This window comes from Athene noctua, chromosome 3 (genome assembly GCF_965140245.1).
Source record: "Athene noctua chromosome 3, bAthNoc1.hap1.1, whole genome shotgun sequence".
In the NCBI taxonomy this organism is placed as follows: domain Eukaryota; kingdom Metazoa; phylum Chordata; class Aves; order Strigiformes; family Strigidae; genus Athene; species Athene noctua.
Window position 1 is genome coordinate 47,519,694 of NC_134039.1, and position 22,596 is coordinate 47,542,289.

General features: G+C 40.0%; 1 protein-coding gene across 4 annotated transcripts in view; it reads left to right on the forward strand.

Annotated features, from left to right (window-relative positions):
- Window positions 1-22,596, forward strand: part of PTPRR (protein tyrosine phosphatase receptor type R) — a 156,823-nt gene that overhangs the window by 73,279 nt on the left and 60,948 nt on the right. For 2 of the 4 annotated variants that reach the window (XM_074901511.1, XM_074901514.1), the window contains 3 exons: window positions 6,636-6,749; window positions 10,064-10,219; window positions 17,201-17,311. In XM_074901511.1, coding sequence (XP_074757612.1) covers window positions 6,636-6,749; window positions 10,064-10,219; window positions 17,201-17,311 — 381 coding nt within the window. The remainder of the gene's footprint in view (window positions 1-6,635; window positions 6,750-10,063; window positions 10,220-17,200; window positions 17,312-22,596) is intronic. The other 2 variants (XM_074901512.1, XM_074901513.1) reach the window with 2 other exon arrangements.

Sequence of the window (22,596 nt, forward strand, 5' to 3'; positions counted from 1 at the left end):
AGAAGGGTCGGAAGGATGATCAGGGAAATTACAGGCCTGTCAGCTTGACTTTGGTGCCTGGGAAGCTGATGGAGCAGCTCATCCTGAGTGCCATCACACAACACAGGGGGGACAACCAGATGCTCAGGCCCAGTCAGCATGGGTTTATGAAAGGCAGGTCCTGCCTAACAAACCTGATCTCCTTCTCAACAGGGCGACCTGCTTATTGGATGATGGAAAGGCTGTGGATGTAATAATTTACCTTGACTTTAGTAAGGCCCACAGCATTGTCCTGGCAAAACTGGCTGCTCAAGGCTTGGATGGGCACAGGCTTTACTGGGTAAAAAACTTCTGGATGGCCGGGCCTAAAGAGTTGTGGTGAACGGAGTTAAATCTGGTTGGCAGCTGGTCATGAGTGGTGTCCCCCAGGGCTCGGTTTTGGGGCCACTCCTGTTTAACATCTGTATTGATGATCTAGACGAGGGGATCGAGTGCACCCTCAGTCAGTTTGCAGATGACACCAAGTTGGGTGGGAGCGTTGATGTGCTCGAGGGTAGGGAGGCTCTGCAGAGAGACCTGGACAGGCTGGAGCCATGGGCTGAGGCCAACTGGAGGAGTTTCACTAAGGCCAAATGCCGGGGGCTGCCCTTGGGCCACAACAACCCCCAGCAGCGCTACAGGCTTGGGCAGGAGTGGCTGGAGAGCTGCCAGTCAGAGAGGGACCTGGGGGTGTTGATTGACAGCCGGCTGAACAGGAGCCAGCAGTGTGCCCAGGTGGCCAAGAAGGCCAATGGCATCCTGGCTTGTGTCAGCAATAGCATGGCCAGCAGGGACAGGGAAGGGATCTTACCCCTGTCCTCGGCACTGGTGAGGCCGCACCTCGATTCCTGTGTTCAGTTTTGGGCCCCTCACTCCAAAAAGGACATTGAATGACTCGAGCGTGTCCAGAGAAGGGCAACGAAGCTGGTGCAGGGTCTGGAGCACAGGTTGTACGGGGAGCGGCTGAGGGAACTGAGGGTGTTTAGTCTGGAGAAGAGGAGGCTGAGGGGAGACCTCATCGCCCTCTACAGCTGCCTGAAAGGAGGTTGCAGAGAGCTGGGGATGAGTCTCTTTAACCAAGTAATAAGCAACAGGACAAGAGGGAATGGCCTCAAGTTGCACCAGGGAAGGTTTAGACTGGATATTAGGAAGCATTTCTTTCCAGAAGGGGTTGTTAGGTGTTGGAATGGGCTGCCCAGGGAGGTGGTGGAGTCCCCATCCCTGGAGGTGTTCAAGAAGCGGGTTGACATAGCGCTGAGGGATTATCTACAAGGTCTTTTCCAACCTTGATGATTCTGTGAAAGTTTGAATAGGTCACTGCAGGCAACAGCTAATACATAGAAACATGAACCTTCTTTAATTAATCCCCAAGAATAATTGATTTTATACTCTGGAGAATTTTATCTTAATTTACAGACATAATTCAAAGTTTAATGTGGACTTCATGAAAGGGCAGGTTTCTCCTCTTGGAGAAAATAACGTTGTAGAGGGAGAGGAGGGAACACCACTTCAGACACCAGTCCAGTTTAGGACGCAGTGCCTTCAGAGTGGCACTTTGTTGGCAAAATGCTTTGTTCTAGCTGCATAACGCTGGCTGAGGACTTGCTGGCTCTCATGTAATCCATGGACTACATGAGAGACTAAACTTGCTGTGACACATAACATAATATTATAAAATCCAAAATCTTCTGTGTGTGTGTATTAGGCACCTGAGCCAGCCAAAGGGGCTAACCTGATGCCCAGTGCAGTTGTGGTCTCAAATCACTGAACAGCAACAGGAAGGCAAATCTAATGTATCTAATATATTTAGGGAAAGAAAAGAGAAAATACAGGTAGTCTTCTGTAGCCCTGTAGTCACACTGTACAAAGACAGCTGCAACACTTTCACCTTCACTTCTGATAAATATATCCTTTTTTGGTTGTACAGCTGAGGCTGCCTGAGGAGGGTGACAAGAAGAAACACAGTGACACTAATTGTCTGTAGACACTGTCACTAACTGTGCAAGCAGCAGAGCAGGGTGCTCAGATGGAGGGACCCACAGCCCAGCTACAGTCCAGTATTTGCTTCAGTGCAAAAAACATTTTATAGCATTTTTGTTGACTTGCTTAAAACAGAAATAAGTGGAGCACAGGCAGGAAGATTTCTCTTTTGTTTGGCCTAAATAAATACAAGTGATTATTTTTGGTTTTAGAGTTGCCTTTCTTTGGTTTTAGTACAAAATAGAACTTACTACCCAATGGCCCTTAGGTATGTAAAATTCCTAGTATGTATGATTTGCTGATTTAATCTTTATTCATAAAAGTATTGTGAAGACTTATACTTTAGGCTTCTTCATTCCTGATTATTTTTCTTCTTGTATATTTGGGTTAGCTGGAGGTTTGAGAAAACACCTGCTGTGATGGGGTCAGGAGGCGTTTAGAGGGAACTAACCAATGTATAGAAAAGGAATGGTACATTTGAGGCTTATTGCAGAAAGGGTATCACTGGTGGTAAGGAAAAGATATGAAAAGGATGCATCTCAGAATTTTTCTTGAGAAGCAGAACTTGACTTGGGAAATTGTAATTTATTGTAATGTCCTAACAATATTATTTCAGAAACTGTTACACATTCATCCCTTTTATGTGAGGGTTTTTTTTTTTTCTTTAACATGAAAATCTTTATCAAAAAGCCCCTGTAGGTTCTCAGTTGCAAATGGTTTCTGGTGTTTTTCTGTGCTGTTTGCTTTTCTGGAGCTCTCTCTTCCCAAGTTTCCCACTACAAGCAGAAGTGGGAAACCTTCCCTTCAAACTATCTGTTTTGCTTGGATCAGATAAACCTAGAAGCTGCAATATTGAGGTTGATAATTGCTCAGGGAAATGAGTCCTCCAGGGTGTTTGCCTCTAGGCTCAACAAGTTGCTATTGCCAACAGCAGTACAGGATTCAAAATTGTGAACTCCTTGGGGAGTAGGTTGCAATCTGCGATAAACACTGCAGATAAGCAAAGGGTAAATGATTAGTACTGGCTAACTGGGATGCTTCAGCCCTTACTTTTCCAAAGCAAAAGGAGCAACTAGAGGAACACAGTAAGACATTACTCGTGTATCTATGCTAACACTGTTCTTTATTTCTGTGGGTTTACTTTACAGGGGTTAATCTCATGTTTTATTGCAGTTGGTGTTAGAATACATAATTATTTCATCTGTGTAATTATATCCTGTAAATGGCTGGATAGGTTTCCATTCTAGGAGTGATTCTCTTAATGACAGTTTATATTTTTTGTCTAATGTACAGGTATTGTTGCATTTGTAGTTCATCCATTATCAGTTTTCTGTCCTAATCTCTTATCTTTATGGACACATAGTGAACACAGTATCTAGGCATGCCATCAGAATGGCACAATATTAAAACATTAAAATGTTGGTTTAGAAATTTTCTACTGATAGGAATAGTTAAGACTTTATTTTTTGTTTCTCTTCTATATCTTCCTTCTTTTTATTTTGTTATTTCTTTCTTTGACTAACTTTTCTTTAACAAAAATTGTCATAGTTAAGAATTTGCAGAAAGGCAATTTTGTACCAGACCCTCAGGTCAGACTTAAATTTCAGTCACCTTCAGGAGGGCACATGCCAAAGTTGAGAATGTAATGCCCCCAGGTGTTGCTTTTATCTCAGATCTTGATAGTGTCAGTATGGGTTGTTGTAGGATAACATTCATGTAATTGAGGAGACCCATTGCATTTTAGTGCTGAGTAGGCATAAATTAGCCTGGATCTTGTCAGAAGGAACTTGGGGAAAGAGTATAATTTTGCCTTGTTCCTATCATTTTCTATAAGCATCCAGAGTTGGCCACAGGGTACTGAAATTGATGTGTCTCCAGTCTGGTCCACTCCTGCTTTATGCTTTTACAAACCCAGTACAAACAAGGGGGTAACAGAGAGCGCAGAACACATTTGTGATGTGCTGCTTACTCTAAAGCAGGTGCTCTTGGGGCCGCATCAAGCTTTTCTATACATTATCTTTCACTGATCAAGTTAGAAATCCCATTCCTAAAGTGGCAGATTCTGGACTGCTAACTTTCCTCTTGATAGGAAGAGGTAAAGGCACTCTCTTGTGCTGCCTGATGTAGGAAAAGGCACCCTATGTTACTCTTACTTAATTTTTATTATAATTGCCAAAGAACTAAGCTTCACACCAGCACCAGCAATTGAGAAGCAGATTCCTACAATGGACAACAAGGCAAGGTTCTTATAAAAAATCTGAGATTTTTCTTCCTCAGATATTTCTTCTTTTTGATAAGTAGTCACCACAAAACCTTCACTGCTGCACAAGAAGCACCCTGAAATGAGGCTTAAGGACAAATTTCTTCCCACACACTTAGGACGTTTCTTGAAAGGGTCCTGAAATCTCCAGCTGCAAGGCCAGGTGAACTTTTTAAGCAGGCTGATGCCAGACTGACAGAGAGAGTGCTGTGGTCTTCAGACTTCCCCCAGAACCACCAAGGACAATATAGCTGTTAGAGACACACACACACTATGCAGCCTTTTATTTGTTACAGGATATGCTGGACCAAATTCAGACCTGGTAGGAAGAAATGTGACTTCCCTGAAGTTAATGGAGTTTCACCACATTTTGTTGTCCCTGGTTATGAAGAACCACAATCCCAGCATACTGTATCTATAAGAATTTATTACCTCCTTATAGGCTCTTTAAGATCTTCTATTTCATCCAAAGCTAGATATTTTTCTGGCTGTTTCATTTGTGTGTCTTTATCAGTAAGCTCTTACCACACTATTTAACAACATCTCTATTAATGTGATCTGATCCCTGGCTCACATATGCTTAAGTGAATGTATTTTGATTTTATGCCTGCTAATTTTGCTCAGTAACAACAGTTAGCATTATCCCCGTAACTCAGGGTCACTGACTCAGATAAGCAGTTTTGCACTCTTTACGCCGTCCTGATGGTTCTCTAGGGACCCTCATGACAGCGTTCCTATTTCAGCAACAACTCCCTTCCCATTTACTCAGGGTCCTCAGACCAGGCTGTCAACTTTCAGTATAGTGATGGCTTCACAGCTCCAAACCAGTTCTCATATGCTGTATTGCTCAGTTGTGCCATGGCCAGAGCGAGCCCATCTGTGGAACAGAAGAAATGGTGCTCAGATCTCCATGTGCACCTCTCAAGACATTTATCTGTTTCACTGACAAAGCTGGAGCAGTTTTGTAACCACTCAGGATGTCTGTCTAATTTAAGAAGCAGCAAATAGAAAAAGATTTTGCGTTTTGAAAATGCCAGGGTAGAAAGGCTAATTTAAATTGAAGAATCCTATAATACTTCCAGCTGAATTAAAGCTCAACTGTGTGGTAAGAGCGTACCTCAGCTGATGCATCAAGAACTGACAATCCCGTTAGTGTAAAAAAAAAAAATGAGAAAAGGGGGAAAAAAATGAAAAACGCTCAGTGCTGATGGAAAAATCAAATTGGCAGCGGAAAAAAAAAAAGCAAATACTTTACGGTTTTACATCATAACTTATAAATAAATAACAATGGTCAAAATGTCTGATGCTGTTTTTCTTTGAGAAAAAAGTTGCTTTTCTTTCTAGACCATAACCATATTCCCAGTGTGACATCTGACCCATAGATATATAATTCTCTTTATGCAGTTCTGGTTAGGAAGGAAGAATACTTTCTTGGATCCTCAGAGCAGCAAGATGGCCTGTGGCTCTAAATAGGAAGTTTAAAATAAAAAATCTTTTTCAGCTCAAGTCAGCTGGCTCAGTCAGAACTTACTAACTTCCTAAGTCAGAAGTTGCCAGGAACATTGGAAGCCTTCTGGGACCATCTGACATACTTCTCTTTCCTCTCTTCTCCACTACTGTTGTCTGCAAAGGAGTATGGAAGCAAAGAAAGGGACCCTAAAGTACCACATGGAAGTACTGGCCACCAGTTGTCACATGAAGACCCCATATCTGTATATCAATAACAGAAAATTTGAACCTAAATTATTTCCTGGCTAAAATTCCACTGACTTCACGGGAAGGATTTGAACTTGAGGAAACATTTAAATTTCACTATGATTCTAACACACAGGAAGAAAATACTTCATTGATATAGTTGGTTTCTGATGAGAATTATAGTGTTCTCTGACTCACATGAGGAAATTTTAGGAAATTCAACAATCCAGAATGTTTCTTTTTTGATCTCAGAAGCCACTAATCTGAATTAAAATTGTATAATTCCACTATCTGACTCATTCTTCACCTTCAAGGAGAAATGCTAAGATAATATTCAAATCTTCACTGTGTAAATCCAACATCTCATTCTTTAAAGGTGAATTGATGTTAAATGCTTGACTTTCATTTCTAATGTAGTAATTGTGTTATCTTGAACACTATGACTTGTTCAAGGAGTTTAGCCAAAAACCTCTGGAACCTATTTTGAATGTAGTTGCTGTAATGAGCAGCACTTAAGATGCTTAAATTTTTTCTTTGGACTTATTCTTTATTGTGATGCAAGAAGATTGCACAGATTATCGCTCTGGGAAAAAAACAATTTATGAAGAGTCCCAGAGATCAGTCATCTTGAGAACTGAATGTGTTGAGCAAGGAGTTAATTTGAACTGGTTTTGTTTTTCAGACACTGCAAATGGATGTAAACAAGCTGAATATCACATTGCTTCGGATATTTCGCCAAGGAGTGGCAGCAGCACTGGGACTGTTACCTCAGCAAGTTCATATCAACAGACTCATTGTAAGTACCAAAGGGTTGTGTATAATAAAATGTACCTGGTTATTTTGAATTCTCCTGAATTTATTTTCCTGTCGCTATGGAAAAGTGCAATAAAATAGAACAGAAAAATACTTTTTTTCCAATATTATTTTAACTGCACTACAGGAAAATAGATCTCCATTACAAAATGATTTAAATTTTCTTTTGAAAGGAAAATATTCTGTTACAGTCCAGAGAAAAAAATTAAGTCAGATAAATCTCTTTTGAATCCTTTTCATAAGCAGATTGCTTATCCCTTAGTTTTCATTCCAATGCAGTTCTACATCACATTCATTAAGAAACACTTATTCATGTTTTGTTTCTCAAAATTTGAATATTACTCAAAAAATACATGTGATTCTGCCTTTCAAAGGCATCTTCACAATTTATCCTCAGACTTTCCATCAGTAAATTAAATGACTTCTCACAATATTAATATTCATATTTTTCTATTCAGCTATAATAATATATGCTCAGAAATGATCTTGTAGACTACGGTACTATATTTGCAAAAGATGATGACAAATTTGCTTCTGGCAACAAAGACTTTTTTAAAGCAGTTATTGCATGGTTTTCTGTGTGTGGTTAAGAGCATACACTCTTAACACTGTTGTCTTTTTATGGCGGTTTTGCCATGAAGCAAAAACCCAGCATCGTGGGTTTATTGCTAGCATTCAACTCACATTGCAGAAGGAAGAAGAATTATTTTATTCTACATGCAGGTTAAATATTAGGGAAGAAAACTGACAGGTTCAGCATTAAAGTATTTCCTGCCTTGATAGCTTGACAGGATTGTATACATCAAAAAGGATTATAAAATTCCTTCAAATAATGTCTCTGTGAGAAAGGATCACACGAGAAGTACAGTGGAAAAGATCAATAGGAATGCAATGCAGCCCTTTTCATGTTCACCAGGGATGTCATTCATTCGTGACAAGTGATGCTAAATCTCCTTTGTCCCCTGCATTAAACAAAATGAAAGGTTGAAAGACATACTCAGAGAAAAGCACAATTAAATGAGAAATGTTCCAGAGTCTGGGATGTGTATTTCAACATACTAAGTCATTTATTATCTTTCTTACTATGCTCTGTGGAAATTAGGTAACTAAGCAGAAGAAATATGCTGTTTATTTTCCTGTTGGTTCCGAAGCATTTCCCTTTCTTGTTTGTAAACTAAGGGAAGAGGTAAAATCATCCTGCACCTACATATAGCTCAGAATACAGTACTATTGATTAATTAGTATTCTCAACACCTGTAAAAGTCTGCTGTGAGTTAATGTTTTAGTGATATAAGAAAGAAAACTTTTGCCCTGTTTGCTCTAAAAATCACACAAAATCAAAATTCACAAGGGAGAAAAATCTATCTTAGGCAACATTATTTCCACTTCACATCCTTCTAACAAGAGACAGCGCCTCTTGTGCAGAGCGCTGGCAAGCAAGCAGGGCACATCAAAATTCATCCCACCTCACTTCAGCCTAGTCTAAGCTACTCATCTAGGCTCCCTGTAAAAGCAATATAGAGAAGGGTAACTGGAGGAGGAAAGTCATTGAGATCCTGATTATTTTAGGATGGATTAAATCATTCTCTGGAGATGCCAGTCTCTCCTCCCTGCTGACTTTGGAGGTAGTTTAGATGACTGAGGTGAGGGAAGGTGACTCCCTCCCAAGTGAGCAGCTCTCAGAAATGATCAGGAGCCTAGTAGCCAGGGTGTGGCTGGGTACAGAGAGAGCAGAGGACTTGCTAGCCTCTTACATATAACATCACATAGCATGCCAGGAAATATTAACTGGGCATTTCCAGTGTCTCCTTAACCTTTCCAGTAAATCCACCTCACATAAAGGCCTTTTAATGGGCAGAGGAACTCCTAAGTAGAGGAGGCATGAAACACTGGGAATGCTGCATCCCCACGCAGCCTTGCCTTGTGCCTGCCATCTACACCCAGAACCAGCCACCGATCCATGTCAGAGACTGAATAGGACCACAGCCTCAAATCAGCTTCATCAGCTTGACAAAAGTTTCTGCCTTGAACTGACACTCCAGACCTGTAGGTCTGTTTTCACTCATAACCCTGCTGATCTGAATAGTCCCACTGAAAAATGCCCAGTCCCACCACTAGCCGGTGTCCTTACCAATCTGCTTGATAAGACCAGCAACATATTTGAGAGCATGGAAGTCAGATTTAGGGTACACATGGTTGAAAGCATCCCCTTCTGTGCAGCTCTACTTCTGAATGCAAAACTAGGTATTTTAAGAATAGCAAAAGATGTCTTTTCCTTCACTTCAGTAAAGGTAATGATTCATATTCAAGGTGAGGGGAAGGAGGTGGGAGAAATCAGGATTCTCTCTGTTTGAACTGATCTCTCCCATTCCAGAATGATGAATAGCAAATAACCAGACCAGTGAGGTTCTTGCCTGCGCAGGCAGCAATGCAGGCAGTAGCTCCATGCTTACCTTACATGTGTGAAACCCCCGCAAGACTAGACTCTACATCACAGCCTCAGCTAAACTGGCCACAGCCCTGGGGAACCTGGATTCACACACCCCGTTTGGACACCAGCACTGTCTGGAGTGCTGGTCTTGGGTGCTGTTCTAGTCTGTCACAACCAGAGGAACCCTCCGGCAGTCTCTCCTTTTGCTCCCTTGTGACAGTGAGCATCACCAGCATCTCTAATACAGCGCCTCTTGGGCTGCCAGGACTGCAGCAAAGACACCAGGGCAGGAGTTAATAGTTTATCCATTAAATGTAAACAACACTTTTCTGGTCCTTTAATTTTGTTGTGCCGTTTTAAGGAGTTGCACTGCAGTCAACTAAAAGAACTTTATACTTCATTGTAGTGTCTGCAATGTGTTGACATGGTATTAGAATGCAGTGCCAAAATACCACAGCATTATACTAAGCATTGATGTTTAAAGACCACCTTCTAAAACAGGGCTGCATTTCAGATCAGATGAACTATCTGCTAAAATCCGTGCTGGCACTTTGCCCTTGACCTCATCCCACGGCTCCTCCCCTCACCATGTTACATTGTTTAATGGTACTAGACTCAGGAAGAGGGTACCTTGTCAACAGTGAAATGAGACCAAACACACGTGACCACGTATGTTATTTACATTTTTTTGCACAGTCAGCTGGGATTTAAGGAGTCAGACAATAGGTATACTCTCCTCACAGAACAGGTTGCAGCCTTTATATTCCATGCTTTTGTTTTTAAAATTATAGTTACTATCTATAGACAGCAGAGATTATCTAATCTCAGACCCTTCCTATGATTCTGCATTTTTTACATTTTCCTAGGGGAAGAAGAACTGTGTGGAACTGTTTGTGTCCCCACTGAACAGAAAGCCAGGAATTTCTGAGGCGCTCCCATCTGAAGAGGTGCTGCGTTCCCTTAATATCAACATTTTGCATCAGAGTTTATCCCAGTTTGGAATAACAGAGGTCTCCCCTGAGGTTGGTTATCAATTTCCTAACCTGTAGTTTGTTACAGATTAGGCAGTTATTACATCCTTGGTAGTTTTCAGGCAGAGGTTCTCAAACATACTGCTATAAGGCAATTATACAGCTAGCCCTGTTAAATTGCTTTAATGGTGCTTCATTAGGATATTCAAGCATTAATATCCAGGTCCTCCTCACACAGCTGGGCTACCATTGAAATCAGAGTTTAGATCCTAAGCATGCATCAGTTGCCTTAAAGGATTGGGCCCAAGGATTTTTAGTCTATTAATGCAGGTTGGCAGGTATAACAATTTCAGTAGAGAGATAAAGGAAATGCAGATGTCAGGTGTGAGCATTACTACTTGTGTAACTTGTCTGACATGATTTTGAAAAACTGAATTTGTACTTCGTACCCATGCTTCTTTCTGTTCTCAGGAGAAGTGAGAGATTTCTTTTGTTTATCTGCTCCAAAAAGAGGGCAGAAATAAATCTCGTAGCTATTATTTGTATGACTACAACAGTTTTTTGGAAAAAAAATGTGTTTCAAAGCAGAGACTGCACTGCCATCTCCACAGTGTCCCAGACATTACCAGTGAGCTGGACATCTAATTCTGGGCTGACTGCTTGAGCTATGCACAGCAAATGAAAAAGAGAGAAGGCCTTTAGGAAAGGAAATCACTGAGCTCATGGACATGGTCACATCACCCTGCATTTTATTTAGTGTCTTAGAAGCTCTTACATACATACCTCAGAATTCAGTGTGAGGTCCAAATAACTTCAAACATGTTATCAAGAATCAGCATTTTCCATAGAAGCTCCCATTTTGACTGAGGAAATGTCTATGTCAAAGTGGAGAAAAAAGAGAGGTTCTCATGAGCTGTTTCCCCCTATGGGTAAAGAGTTCCTGGTTTTTTTACTTCCAAACCTGTGTTTGAGCTATTGCTGAGTTAGTACTGGCTGGTATGTTCACCTGTATTTCTACTGATTAGAAATGGTTTTGTTCATTTTAAGCATTCTAACTGTGTTTAAGAATCTGGAAGATGTCTTTGGTACAAAAAATGAAATATAAAAACAAGGCTAGTTTTTCTACTAAAGCAGCTTGCCACTATGAATATAAGTGGATTCTCAAGTTTTTGCTGTTCTAATACAAAACGAAGTCAAGCAGTGCTGTCAGATCAGGTCTTTACATCGCCCATCAGCAACCTGAGCTATGCTTTACATAGCTTTGACACATTTTTTTACACATTGTGTGTATGTATTCCTGAGCTATCAATCCTAATTAAATCACGAGCTAATAAATTTTACACGCTTCCACCAAAAAGTCTGAATCCTTCACAACCAGTATTGTATGTGCCCTATCGGTGTATCTGTGAAGAAAGGAAGCATTATCCACATCTTTCTAGGTGGGTGGCTGACACAGAGGTGTTAGAACTGGAAGTTTTTTCCTTTTTTAGCTATTTCAGTATAAGCTGCCTAAGGCTTGAAAGTCTACTGGCTCTCTCTACAGTAAACAGAAAGGAAGAGATGCATTCAGCAGGCAGTTCATCCCATCTCTGAGATACCTCTCCTGAGATTGCTTCGTTGACTTCCTAACAAGGATTAGCTTAAACTAGACCCCCAGCTGTAGAGGGTTAGTGGTGGGGGACATTACCCTGTCCTAAGAAGCTTTACCAAGGCTATGTAGGAAAACCCAAGTGGAATACTGAGACGTTCTGCTTGAAGTCTCACACTGTGTGATACCATAAATAGCGGAAGTCTCAATGGATGTAGGTGACTGGAACTACATTTCCATTCATTCCAGTAATAATTTGCCAGTTCACAACTGCTGATGCATTAATCACTGATTGATCTATTTTCAATTAAATCAGCTGTCTCAAAATTCATAGCCTACTTTCTTATTCTGCAGTAGCTAAAAGAGCAGATTCCCTATATACCTTTGCTGTAGGAACCACTAGAGTCCTTTGCTGCCTGATATGCAATGGGATATGTACCTGTGGGAATGTGAAAATTAAATTTTATGGAGTCATTGTCATTTCAGGGATCCAGGGCAATGGCAATACCTTCCATATGTCCTTTCTCTTCCAATGGCCTATTGTAGTTGTAACATTTGCTCTTTTATTATGGTCTAAAGTTTGTGCATGAAGTGGGATTTAGGATTGTGTTCTGCTTTATGGTGTGTATCAGGGCCAGGAGCAGACTTCCCCAGAAAAAACTACTGTATTGGTGCTTGTTGGTGGGACTACATTGAATGACTCAGGCAGTCCATATTATTATGATGTGGGAATCCTTACTTCCTAATGTCTTTACATTGTGCTCAGAAGAAGAAATAAAATACTACTGGATTTCAGAGCTTAGTAGAGAAGAAAACTTGAAGTGGTTTTGAATGACAAAAATAACTGAAGTTACAGTAAGTGAAATAAGGGTTACTGTCTTTTGAGAAATAAGCTAACTGCCATCTGAGACATGTGGTACTAAAGGAGAAATTTCCAGAGTTCATGCCAAAATTATGCAATCCCAAAATGTACCATTATAGCCTCCTTGCACAAGGCTTCTGTTGGTTGCCTTTGAAGTGTGTGATATTAACTTCTTAGAGAAGAAATCAAAGGAAGCAATCATGCACTTAAAGCATACAGAAACCGTAAGTCATTGTAAGGACAAGTGATCAAAACCAATAGCTTAGAAATTACAACAGCCTAGACTGACAGAGGTGCCAGGGAACAAAGCAGAGCACAAGGATGCGCTCCTGTGATCAGGCAAGGCAGACGTAGCATTACACCTGCATGGGTGCACCCAAAACACCACAACAGGGACAGGAGCCCCGCAAGCCTGCCAGCTTTGACATGGAATCACAACGCTATCGCACATGTGTGTTAGGTAGAGTCTTTGGGGGGATTTTGTCATGGGAGACACTAAGTAGCTATTATCCAGTGTCCTGGGACTCTGAGAGGTCACCCATGTTCCTGCAAGTTTGCACTGGGAGTGGAAGTGATTTCTTGGCAGACTTTCCTAACCTGATTTACCTGACATAGTTAAAATAGCAGGAAAAAAAACAAAGCAACTCTGTGAATTTCGATTAACCCTTTTTGATCTTTAGTTTGATCCCCAGCTCCCTGGAAAATTTCCTCTGAGCTCAGAATTACAGCTTGCTGTGCCTTCATTAGTGTTTCAGCCCAACTAATTTGCAAATTTACCTATTTTACAGTGAAGACTTACCTTTCCTGGCAGCTCCTGATACCTTGGCAGGACCTTTCAGATATGGATTTTAGAGTGACTAGTTCAGGTCAACGTCTCTCATGTTACTATCAAAAGCTGGCTGCTCATTTTACTTGTTTGTAGAAATAGTCCACTAGTTTTCCATAATAAGACCAGAAAAAATAGAGTTGATTTTTAATGTTTCTTTAAAAAAAATGCTTATAAGAAATAATTTTTCTAAATACATTTGTTCCAGTTTAAAGCAAAGCAGATGCCTGTGCAGGCACTCTTCAGTAAGGTTAGTGATAGCGTGGGATTGTTAAGAATACATTGATTCTTCCCCACCTTGAATTATGCTGAATTTAAACTCTTTAAATTAACCTGACTAATTCTGCCTGAATGACTCACCCGATTGTGGCAGCTTCTTAGGAATGGAGTCAAACGCTGGGGGATGATGCTGTTGATGATGTACATGATGATGAGCCTTCCTCCCTGTATCCAGATTTGCTTTGGGACCTGATGGTGCCTGAGCTACTGGAACTCCCTTGCCATCCCACCTGCTCTGGTATTCCCCTGCCTTCATCAGCTGTGGCTTTTTGCAGTTTAGTTTGAATTTATCTTCCTGCCATCTGATGGCAGTGGTACATTACCACTTCTCAAAAACTATTTGAAAGTCTTAGTGGATTCTCAGGCAGGAAAAGGTTCCCAACTGAGTGAGAGAAATGTGGAGTAATATCAGTCAACTGAGACACAGCACATCTCCATGCAGGAGGCTTATTGCCTGTGGTCGTGGACAGAAGTTCTCTCTTTTTCTTGCTTTCTCCCTAGCATCTGGCCATCCTGTGAGCTTGTTTCCTGGGCGTCAACAATTTGTAGTGAGCATGGCAGTTGCCATCCATCTTATCAGTTCTCACAGATGGAGGAACAAAGTTCTGAATGAGCAGCACTGACATTTCAGAAAGTGATGCCTTATCATGGGTGTGAGATGACTCAGTTACTGTAGGTCACAGCCTCTTCTGTCAATAGGGAGCAGCTTAAGCAACAATTCTGCTATCCTGCAGTTAGATCGGGGAGAGAGATTTCCTTGGTTATGTGAAGGTACGCTGAAGTGTTTCAAAATGGTGTGTCAGATATGTTTCAGTTGTGGCATACATTTTTTTACCCTTTTTAGAGCATTTGTAAACATTCTTTGAACTTCATTTTCAGAAAGACAAATAAGAGAAAGACGTATCCTGAACACGTGCATAGATAGTACATAGATAGACATCATAGATACTAGTTCTTTTAAACTCAGTTATGTATACAAAGTCTATTATTAAAAAGTCTTAAAAGTTTAGTGACACTAATGAATTACAGTTAAGTCTCTCACCCACTGAATCAAAAAATCCTATTAATTCTTCATTTACTTGTTAGTGTATTGGTTCTTACAGTGAAGAGGTATAAAAAAACCCCCATTTACTCACTTACAGAGGGTCAGCATGGCCAGTTCTTCTTCAGGTCCAGCTTTTTATCTAGATTTCCTCCTGAGAAGTCTGAAATGCCGGAAGATCATCGGGTAACCCACCCAGGGTTAAACACCTTGTTTATTGCTAATGGTCCAGAGCTGCAGCTGCTGCCGTTGCTGTGGGATTCCCATGGAGCTCAACAAGAGTGGTCCCGAGGGCAGAGTAGCTACAAATGTGGGCTCTAAGCCAGTACTGGGACACAAGTCCTGTGCCATAAGCACAGCAGAATAACCTTGCTGTGCTGAGGTAGCAGATTGCATGGAGAGCTGCACCCCGTTAGAGTGGCAATGCTGTTTAAATATGTCTAGGAAATATTTGGCAAGATTTCTAGCTTATCTTTGAAAGCCCTGTTTTTTAAGTTGCTCACTAAACACCAGACTGACACTTAAAAACCTTGTTAAACTGTCAATACCTGTAGTACTTTTAAGCCCAGATCATGAAACATGGTGTGATTACACACACACACAGAGAAATACACTAATTTTACAAGGTCTGTTTCTATAGTTTAGCAGAAGGGGGTAAAGGTTTTCCATTCTGGTCCCTAGGGCTATGACTTGCAGAGAAAACTCTTCTTTATTATGCTTTCAGTTCTAATGCAGTTGACTCCCGCTTATACCCATGCAATTTTTTTTAGCAAGCAAGTCTCTGTAAATTAACCTATTAATTTACTATTAGTTAGTTAATTAACTAACATCCTACCAAACACTTCTCTAAAAGTTTGCATTTTCTGTCAGTATGATCTGTGATTTGGTTTGCATCTCCATTGAGTTTAAGCTGCATTGTCCTGGCCCTTTTCAAAGCAGGCAGGGAACAAACCTGTGCTGAAAGGAGGACCATGAAAACTGTTGGGATCCAGCATGCAGCAGGTTTTTGTCAGCTTGTCTTCTCTTCCCCAGTCCATGATCTTCTCCTCCTCAGCAAGCCTTTCCACATGAATTCAACTTCATCAGGACATTCTGTGTCTGGGAGGCTGATGTACACAGGTAGTTTCCTTGATACATTGACTGCTCAAAAGAGGAGGCTCATCAGTGGCTAAGCAGGCTTTGGAGCATGAAGTACTCATGTGAAGGGCAAGAGGGTCTCTGCAGGTGCACAGGTCCAGTGAGCAGCCACTCATTCTTAAACGGAGGAACTCTCCTCTGTGGAAATCTCCCAGTGCTCTTACACAATGTCCCCAGAGAGGCAAAAAGGCCACTTTGACATGGGAAGACGACTCACTAGTTAAACAAGAAGTTTAATTAAAGCCATTAGGGAATATCAGTGAAAGGAAAACACCAAGAACTTGAACATTTACAGTGGAAACCAGAATTTAAGAAAGTTGGTTTTAGTCAGTCTGAGAACTGTACTGAAAATACACAATTAAGAAAAGCAAGTAGCTGAAAATTGGGAGAGCAATGTCTACTGAACTGCTGTCAAAGAAAGACGACATATATATATAGCAGGTAGACTGAGGGTACATGTACCCTGTTTCTACTACCGAATCTCTGTTGGGAAACATAGTGAAATTCTGGTAATTTAATAGTCAAACCAAGTCCCCACACTGCAATAAAGCAAAAAATAAATGCTTTTACAATTATTATTATTTCATAATCCCCAGGAAATCCCCAGGAGTTCTGGAAATTTTAGTGAGCACAGCTGTTTTAGAAATGTACTATCAGCAGAAACCCAAAGATAATGAGATTACTTTAAGCATGATCAGAATTATAGGTAGATGGATAATGAGATTGCTTTCAGCATAGTCAGAATTTTTTACGTATGCACATGTATGTGTGTGTGTACTCCAAATTTGTCAGGGCTTCCTGGCTCATGAAGACAAACTGGCAGGTCACCTGCTCTTTGCTCCTGTGTCAAGTGTAAACAGTCCCAAGGCTGGTGCGTGGGTGCTGGGGCCTGAGATAAGCACTGGGGAGAAAGAGGCAGGGCAAGTGGCTCCGCAGCCCATGCGCCAATGAGCCAGGTCTTCCAAGAAAGACCGTGGGTCTTGTTTGCTTACTTTCCACCAGCCCATGTGTCCTGGTGGCTTTCTCTCAGCAGCCACAGAGAAGGTCCTGGATCATCTGGCATAGCGTTAGAACCCCTGGGTGGCATGCATGCACACAGGCACGCGGAGTGCAGGCAGGGTGCGTGGCCGAGGTGGGTATGCAAATTACAGCGTTCAAAGTGAGTGCCATATACTGTGGAATGTGAACTGTGACAAAGCTGAGGAGGGTGATTAATGCCTGACGAGAGCTATTTAATCTGCGCATGCTACTGTATAACTTTTTTTCTCTTCCTCTTTCTGTTTTATTGCTTAAAAAAGAAAAATGTTTTGCAAGGCCAGCATGAAGCAGACAAAATCTGGAGCAAAGAAGGATTTTATGCAGTTGTCATATTTCTCAGCATCTTTGTCATTCTAGTAACTTGTTTAATGGTAAGTTTCCTTTTTACCTTTTTTTGCTGTTCTTCATGCTTTTCTCTGTCTGAAGGATAGAGTCACATATTCTTTACGTAAGAGGTGTTCTCTCAAAGCTATTAAAAACTCAGCTACAAGGTAAGGGTTGGTCACACTCATAATGCTGTGAAGCCACAGTTTGAAGAACTACATTTCTTGATATATTTTGAGTCCAGTTGAAGAACGTAACTAGAAGGAAGCTGAAGAAATAAATAACGGGCTCTTAAATCTGCAGAGTAACTGTGTAGTGACACGAGTGATGACTTCTCAATCTTCTTACTAAGATCCCAGGATCCCTGAAATCACGTTAGCTGTCTGTATTTCAGTTTTACTGGATAGTAGAAACAACACCACATCAATGCAATATTGTCAGTGCACAGTTGTTAGTGTATGTTGGTATTCATGTATCGAATACATAGATTTTAAACTGAAATTACTAGTAAGTACATGAAGGAGTGATTGTATTTTTGAACAACTTTGCCGTTTACATTCTATGAGTTTAGTGCCCAGGTTTCTGGGCATTAGACTTCTAAAACGCTGAATATGAGATGTGAAACGGTCACACAGAAGATGAACACTACACCACCACTGACTTTCACAGGGCAATTTTTGCATTTCCAATGTTGTATCTCACATGTTTTCCTTCTCTGAATTGTATTATTTCTTCTGTAGTGCATAAATATAAGGGTTTACTGAATTCTATGACAGTTCTCAGCATTTATGAATACACAGTGTCTTGGAGTCTTCTGAGATATTTTGCTTTCAAACACATTTAATTCTCTTTAACCTAGATGGGCTTCCCACCTAAAACCTTAAGATGGAAAGAATGTTTAAACTGAAGATATTAATAAATTATCACATTTATAACAAAATGTTATTTAAACTTTTAATGTTTCCCTAAAATTTGACATGCACTTATCTTCTCAGTAATTGTTGCTTTATATAATTTCTACTTCCTAGTCATCACCATTTCTCCATGCCATCTCATTCAAAAATAGGAGGGTAACTCTAGAAGTACTAACTTTTACTCAAAATTTTACTTTGGAGAAGCAGATATTTTGGTCACTACTGACTGCTTAACTGGAAGGGTATAGAAGATGCTGTCTGTCCTTGTCACAGTACTACACAATATTTTCCTTAATTATTTGGAGTGTGTAGACAGTATTGTGAATTATAAGCATTGTGAAGGACAGTATCGGAACTTAAAATATTATTAAGGTGCTGGAGAAAAGATGGAAAGTAACGAGAATGCTGCTTACCAGGGACAAGAGCTCTAATCATGTGCATCGATAAAATGTAGGAAATACGTGGCAAAGCAGCAGTTTTGCAGGAAAGGTTCCAGCAATACCACAGTGCATGCACTGAAGTGAATGAGTAACATCACATTGTTGCAAAAAATACACTTCTTGCCCTGGGATGTATAAATGAGGGTATGGTCTCTACAATCTGCATTCAACTTGGCTCTGATAATAATTTGGCTACAGTATCGCATCTTGCTCATTCTCTGTGATCTCTTTTGGGTTCCACATGAGAAAAATGCCAAGCAATTACAGTTGGGAGGAGATACAAGGTGATCAGAGATATAGAAGACATGAAATAATTTGGTTTATTTATAACAGAGAAAAGATAAGCAAGGAGAAACATGATAGTTCTCAAACATGGAAAGATTTCAAAGTCTGTGATAAGGAAGAAGATAATACTTTCTTCACTGGGGATTAGAAAAGAAGAAAAATTTTTGAAGGGGAGATTTGGCTGACTCATTAGAAAAAACTTTGTTATTGCATGGATCACTAGACCCTGGAGTGCATTGCTTGGGGAAACTTGGGAGTTTTCACCCATTAAGGTTTTAGGCAAGCATCTGTCAGGAATAGTTGGGTGTAGCTTATCTGGAGTTAGGACAGAGGTAAATACTAGTAGACTCCTTGAACTCTCTTCCAGATAGATTTACTTTGATGCTATGGTCTTTCCTCCAGGCATTCCCATTTCTGTTCTCTCACAGGTCCAACCTGTATCTTTACATGTGCTACTGCTTAGACTGTGTAAATGGATACTGTCTCAGATTTTGCGAAGACCTGCTGATACATAGAGTTTGTGCAATCTATAAGGCTAACAAACAGCTCACATCATTGTTTTTCATCCCACTTTATGTGTGTCAGAGGGCAGATTTATGAAAAGTTCAGTATTTCAAATTCAGCCATTGCAGTCTAGCAGACGATTCAGCTTTAGCATAAGGTGTTAGGGCTCATCTTAAGTAGCTTTGGCTGTAGCAACCGTATGAGACCACCAAAATGCAGACCCATTTTTAAAGTTACAGGGTAGTCACCTATTTGTCCATAGGTGGTTATTTGTAGTGTAGAGGGTCCAAAAGCAGAAAGTTTAGCCTACATCTGTAGATGACTTGTAAGTGTCCTTTAAAGTGTGGAGTAGGAAGTACTTTAAGTGATGATTATGATGATCAACATTGCTCAGTGTAAGGCAGCCGAGTTGTTGGTGTTAGTGCTTTGTTCTGTGTAATTTCTACAGAAAATTTAAAACATGCATCCTTGTCTCTTAACTGGATTTTACAAATCATGATGCTTCCCTGCGCTGAGAGTACACTGTGCATTAACAGCTTTTAGGCTTCTTAATGCTTGGCTGAAGTTTATCAAATATCTGGCCTCTATTCATAAAAATCTACAATGCAGATTATTGCTAAACAGTGTAATACAGCAGTACATGAGCTAAATTCGGACTTGTAGATTATACCGCTGAGGTAGTTTTATGTATTTCTTCAACTAGTCCTTGTTGTTATGGTATGGGACCCTCTTGCATCCCAGGATCGATTATGTGGAAGCCAACACACAGCTCATTGCTATCCTCATCATGGGCTGACCGTGGGCTCACTTCCACTGGGGACATCATACATCATTTATAAAGTTTGCCAAGCAAAGTGCTAACTAAGAATAAATATTTTTAGCACTTCTATGTGTATTTTTTATGTTACATAAATAGAAAAATAACTGATCCATCACCAAATTTACTAAATAACAAAATGTTTGACAGTGTTTTGCTAATATATTTCTTACTAATTTTGCCTGGTTTAGTAAACTAGTATGTATGCATATCCTTTTTTTCCTTAAAATACGTACATATAAGTATCTGTTGAGTAGTCTGGAAGTATCACCTTCAAATTATGAAATATTTGTAGCTAGTTGTGATAAGAGGGTTTTCTAACTGTATTTCTTTTTCAAATCAAAATGTAGGATTTTTTTTAATTTAAAATAATGAAAGACATGAACTATGGGCAGTCTAACCTGTGAAAGATATCCCTCCTTATGGCAGAGAGATTGGACTTGGTGATCTTTAAAAGTCCCTTCTGACCCAAACTATTCGATGAATCTATGATTCCATGAACTTTGCTTTGTCAACAAATGGTGACGATCTAAATTTTTGCTACTGTCTGTGGTTTTTTATGAGTTACAATTATTTGATGTTTTGGGGAGATAGTTACTTAAATGACAAATATTTTTTCAGCTTCATGATTGTATTGTAACAAAAAAAAATACATTCCAGCATCAAATTTTCACGTGACCTATCTCTTGTTCTTAAACTTAACAAGTTTCAGGATTCATAAAGTGGTGCAGGACTTCTGAAAGCACTTTGATTATAGAATATACACAACTAACTAATATCAGCCAATCAACTTCACCTTTTGCCAGTTTAAAGATTTAAATCAAAAGTAACAGTATGTATTTTTATCATATTGCAAGAGTGTTTAAGCCAACTTGATGTTAGGGGTTTGTTTATAAACTACTGCTAGATTGTCTGAATTCATTTATTCTGCTTCTATAGAATTTTTTGTAGCACATTCAAATCATGGTATCCAAATGCCTCCCAGTAATGCGCCAAACAACATGGCTAACATCTGTCACATTTTTGTTCTTTCATCCCTTCCCCAGGGTTTGAGGGAAATTTTGTTCGCCAATTTTCTTCTCATGTATACACATGCACAATAGCTCTGCTCATGCAGAGATACACACACAGCCTCACACACATGTTGATAAGTAGTTAGAGAGAATGTTTTTAATTAGAGTGAACTGTCTTAATTTCAATGGGTTTTGGGAGGTTGTGCTATACAGTCCTGGGGGCCCTAAATATCTCTAGGCAGATGAGTTTTCACATCACTGCTCCACATAACCATTGCAAAGATCTTCATTCTGGAGACATAGTTATCTTATTGGGATTTTCTGTCAATCTCTGAAGATGAATAAAAGCAGTTTCCACTGATATTTTGAATGGGTAGGTAAGAGGTACTGGCCAAGCTAAGGCGTAACATGTCAGCTTTCCTTTGTAGAAATCTGAGCAGAGATATAAAGAGTGAATGTCAAACTGTCAGCACCCTATCATTCTTCCATATAAGCTGTGTCAAAGAGGAGGCAGAAAGAAGAGTTATTTTCCTTTTGGACTGTGGCTTCGAACCCTAGGCTTAATATATGAAAAAAATACAGATGACCCACCTTTTGTCTCCTGGAAGATAGTACTTCATGTTGTTCAGTTGCTTCATGCCTCCTGATTATCCTCACAATGAATCTTCTGAGGTATCAGTAAAACATCAGTTTTCCTAAATTAGGAGCTTCATATATCTTTCCATTCATGCTGACAGATGTGTTTAAAGTGATTAGAAATATGAGTACAACTAAGTTGTTCCCTTTGCAGAGCTTGGTGATTGGGTTGATCACTGTCTTTTTGGTCATTTCTGTTTGTTTGACTTTTACCTGAGATTCATTAAAAACATGATGGCGCTGACCACACTTTCTGAGGAAAGTGTGTTAGCTCTTAGGCTAGGTGTGGTTTTCTAGCTTTTTTTCAGCTTCTGCTGGTGGCAGGCTATCTTTTTTCCTAGGATCTATTATTAGAGTATTAAAAAGGATATAAAACAATACTCATCCAGGTTTTTGGAAGTCAAAACCATAATTCCCTGGGTCTCCAAGGGACAAAACTATGTGAACATATATATCAGTGACAAGAAGGTATGGTTAACATCGTCATGACCATGAATGTCTGAGCTGTATATCTTGTGGGTTATCAGAAACAAATGAGAGCAAAGCAATCCCTGGAGAAAAAGCGGGTTAAAAATATTTCAAGCTCCTGTTTTATCTTTACTGATACCTGCATCCTTGCTTCACAGTAGGACTGTTTTTTCTGCAAAATAATGGCTAAGAGCAGCTTATCTTATCCATGCAATTTAATTCTAAACTCTTCTGAATGAACAGATGGTTTACGTA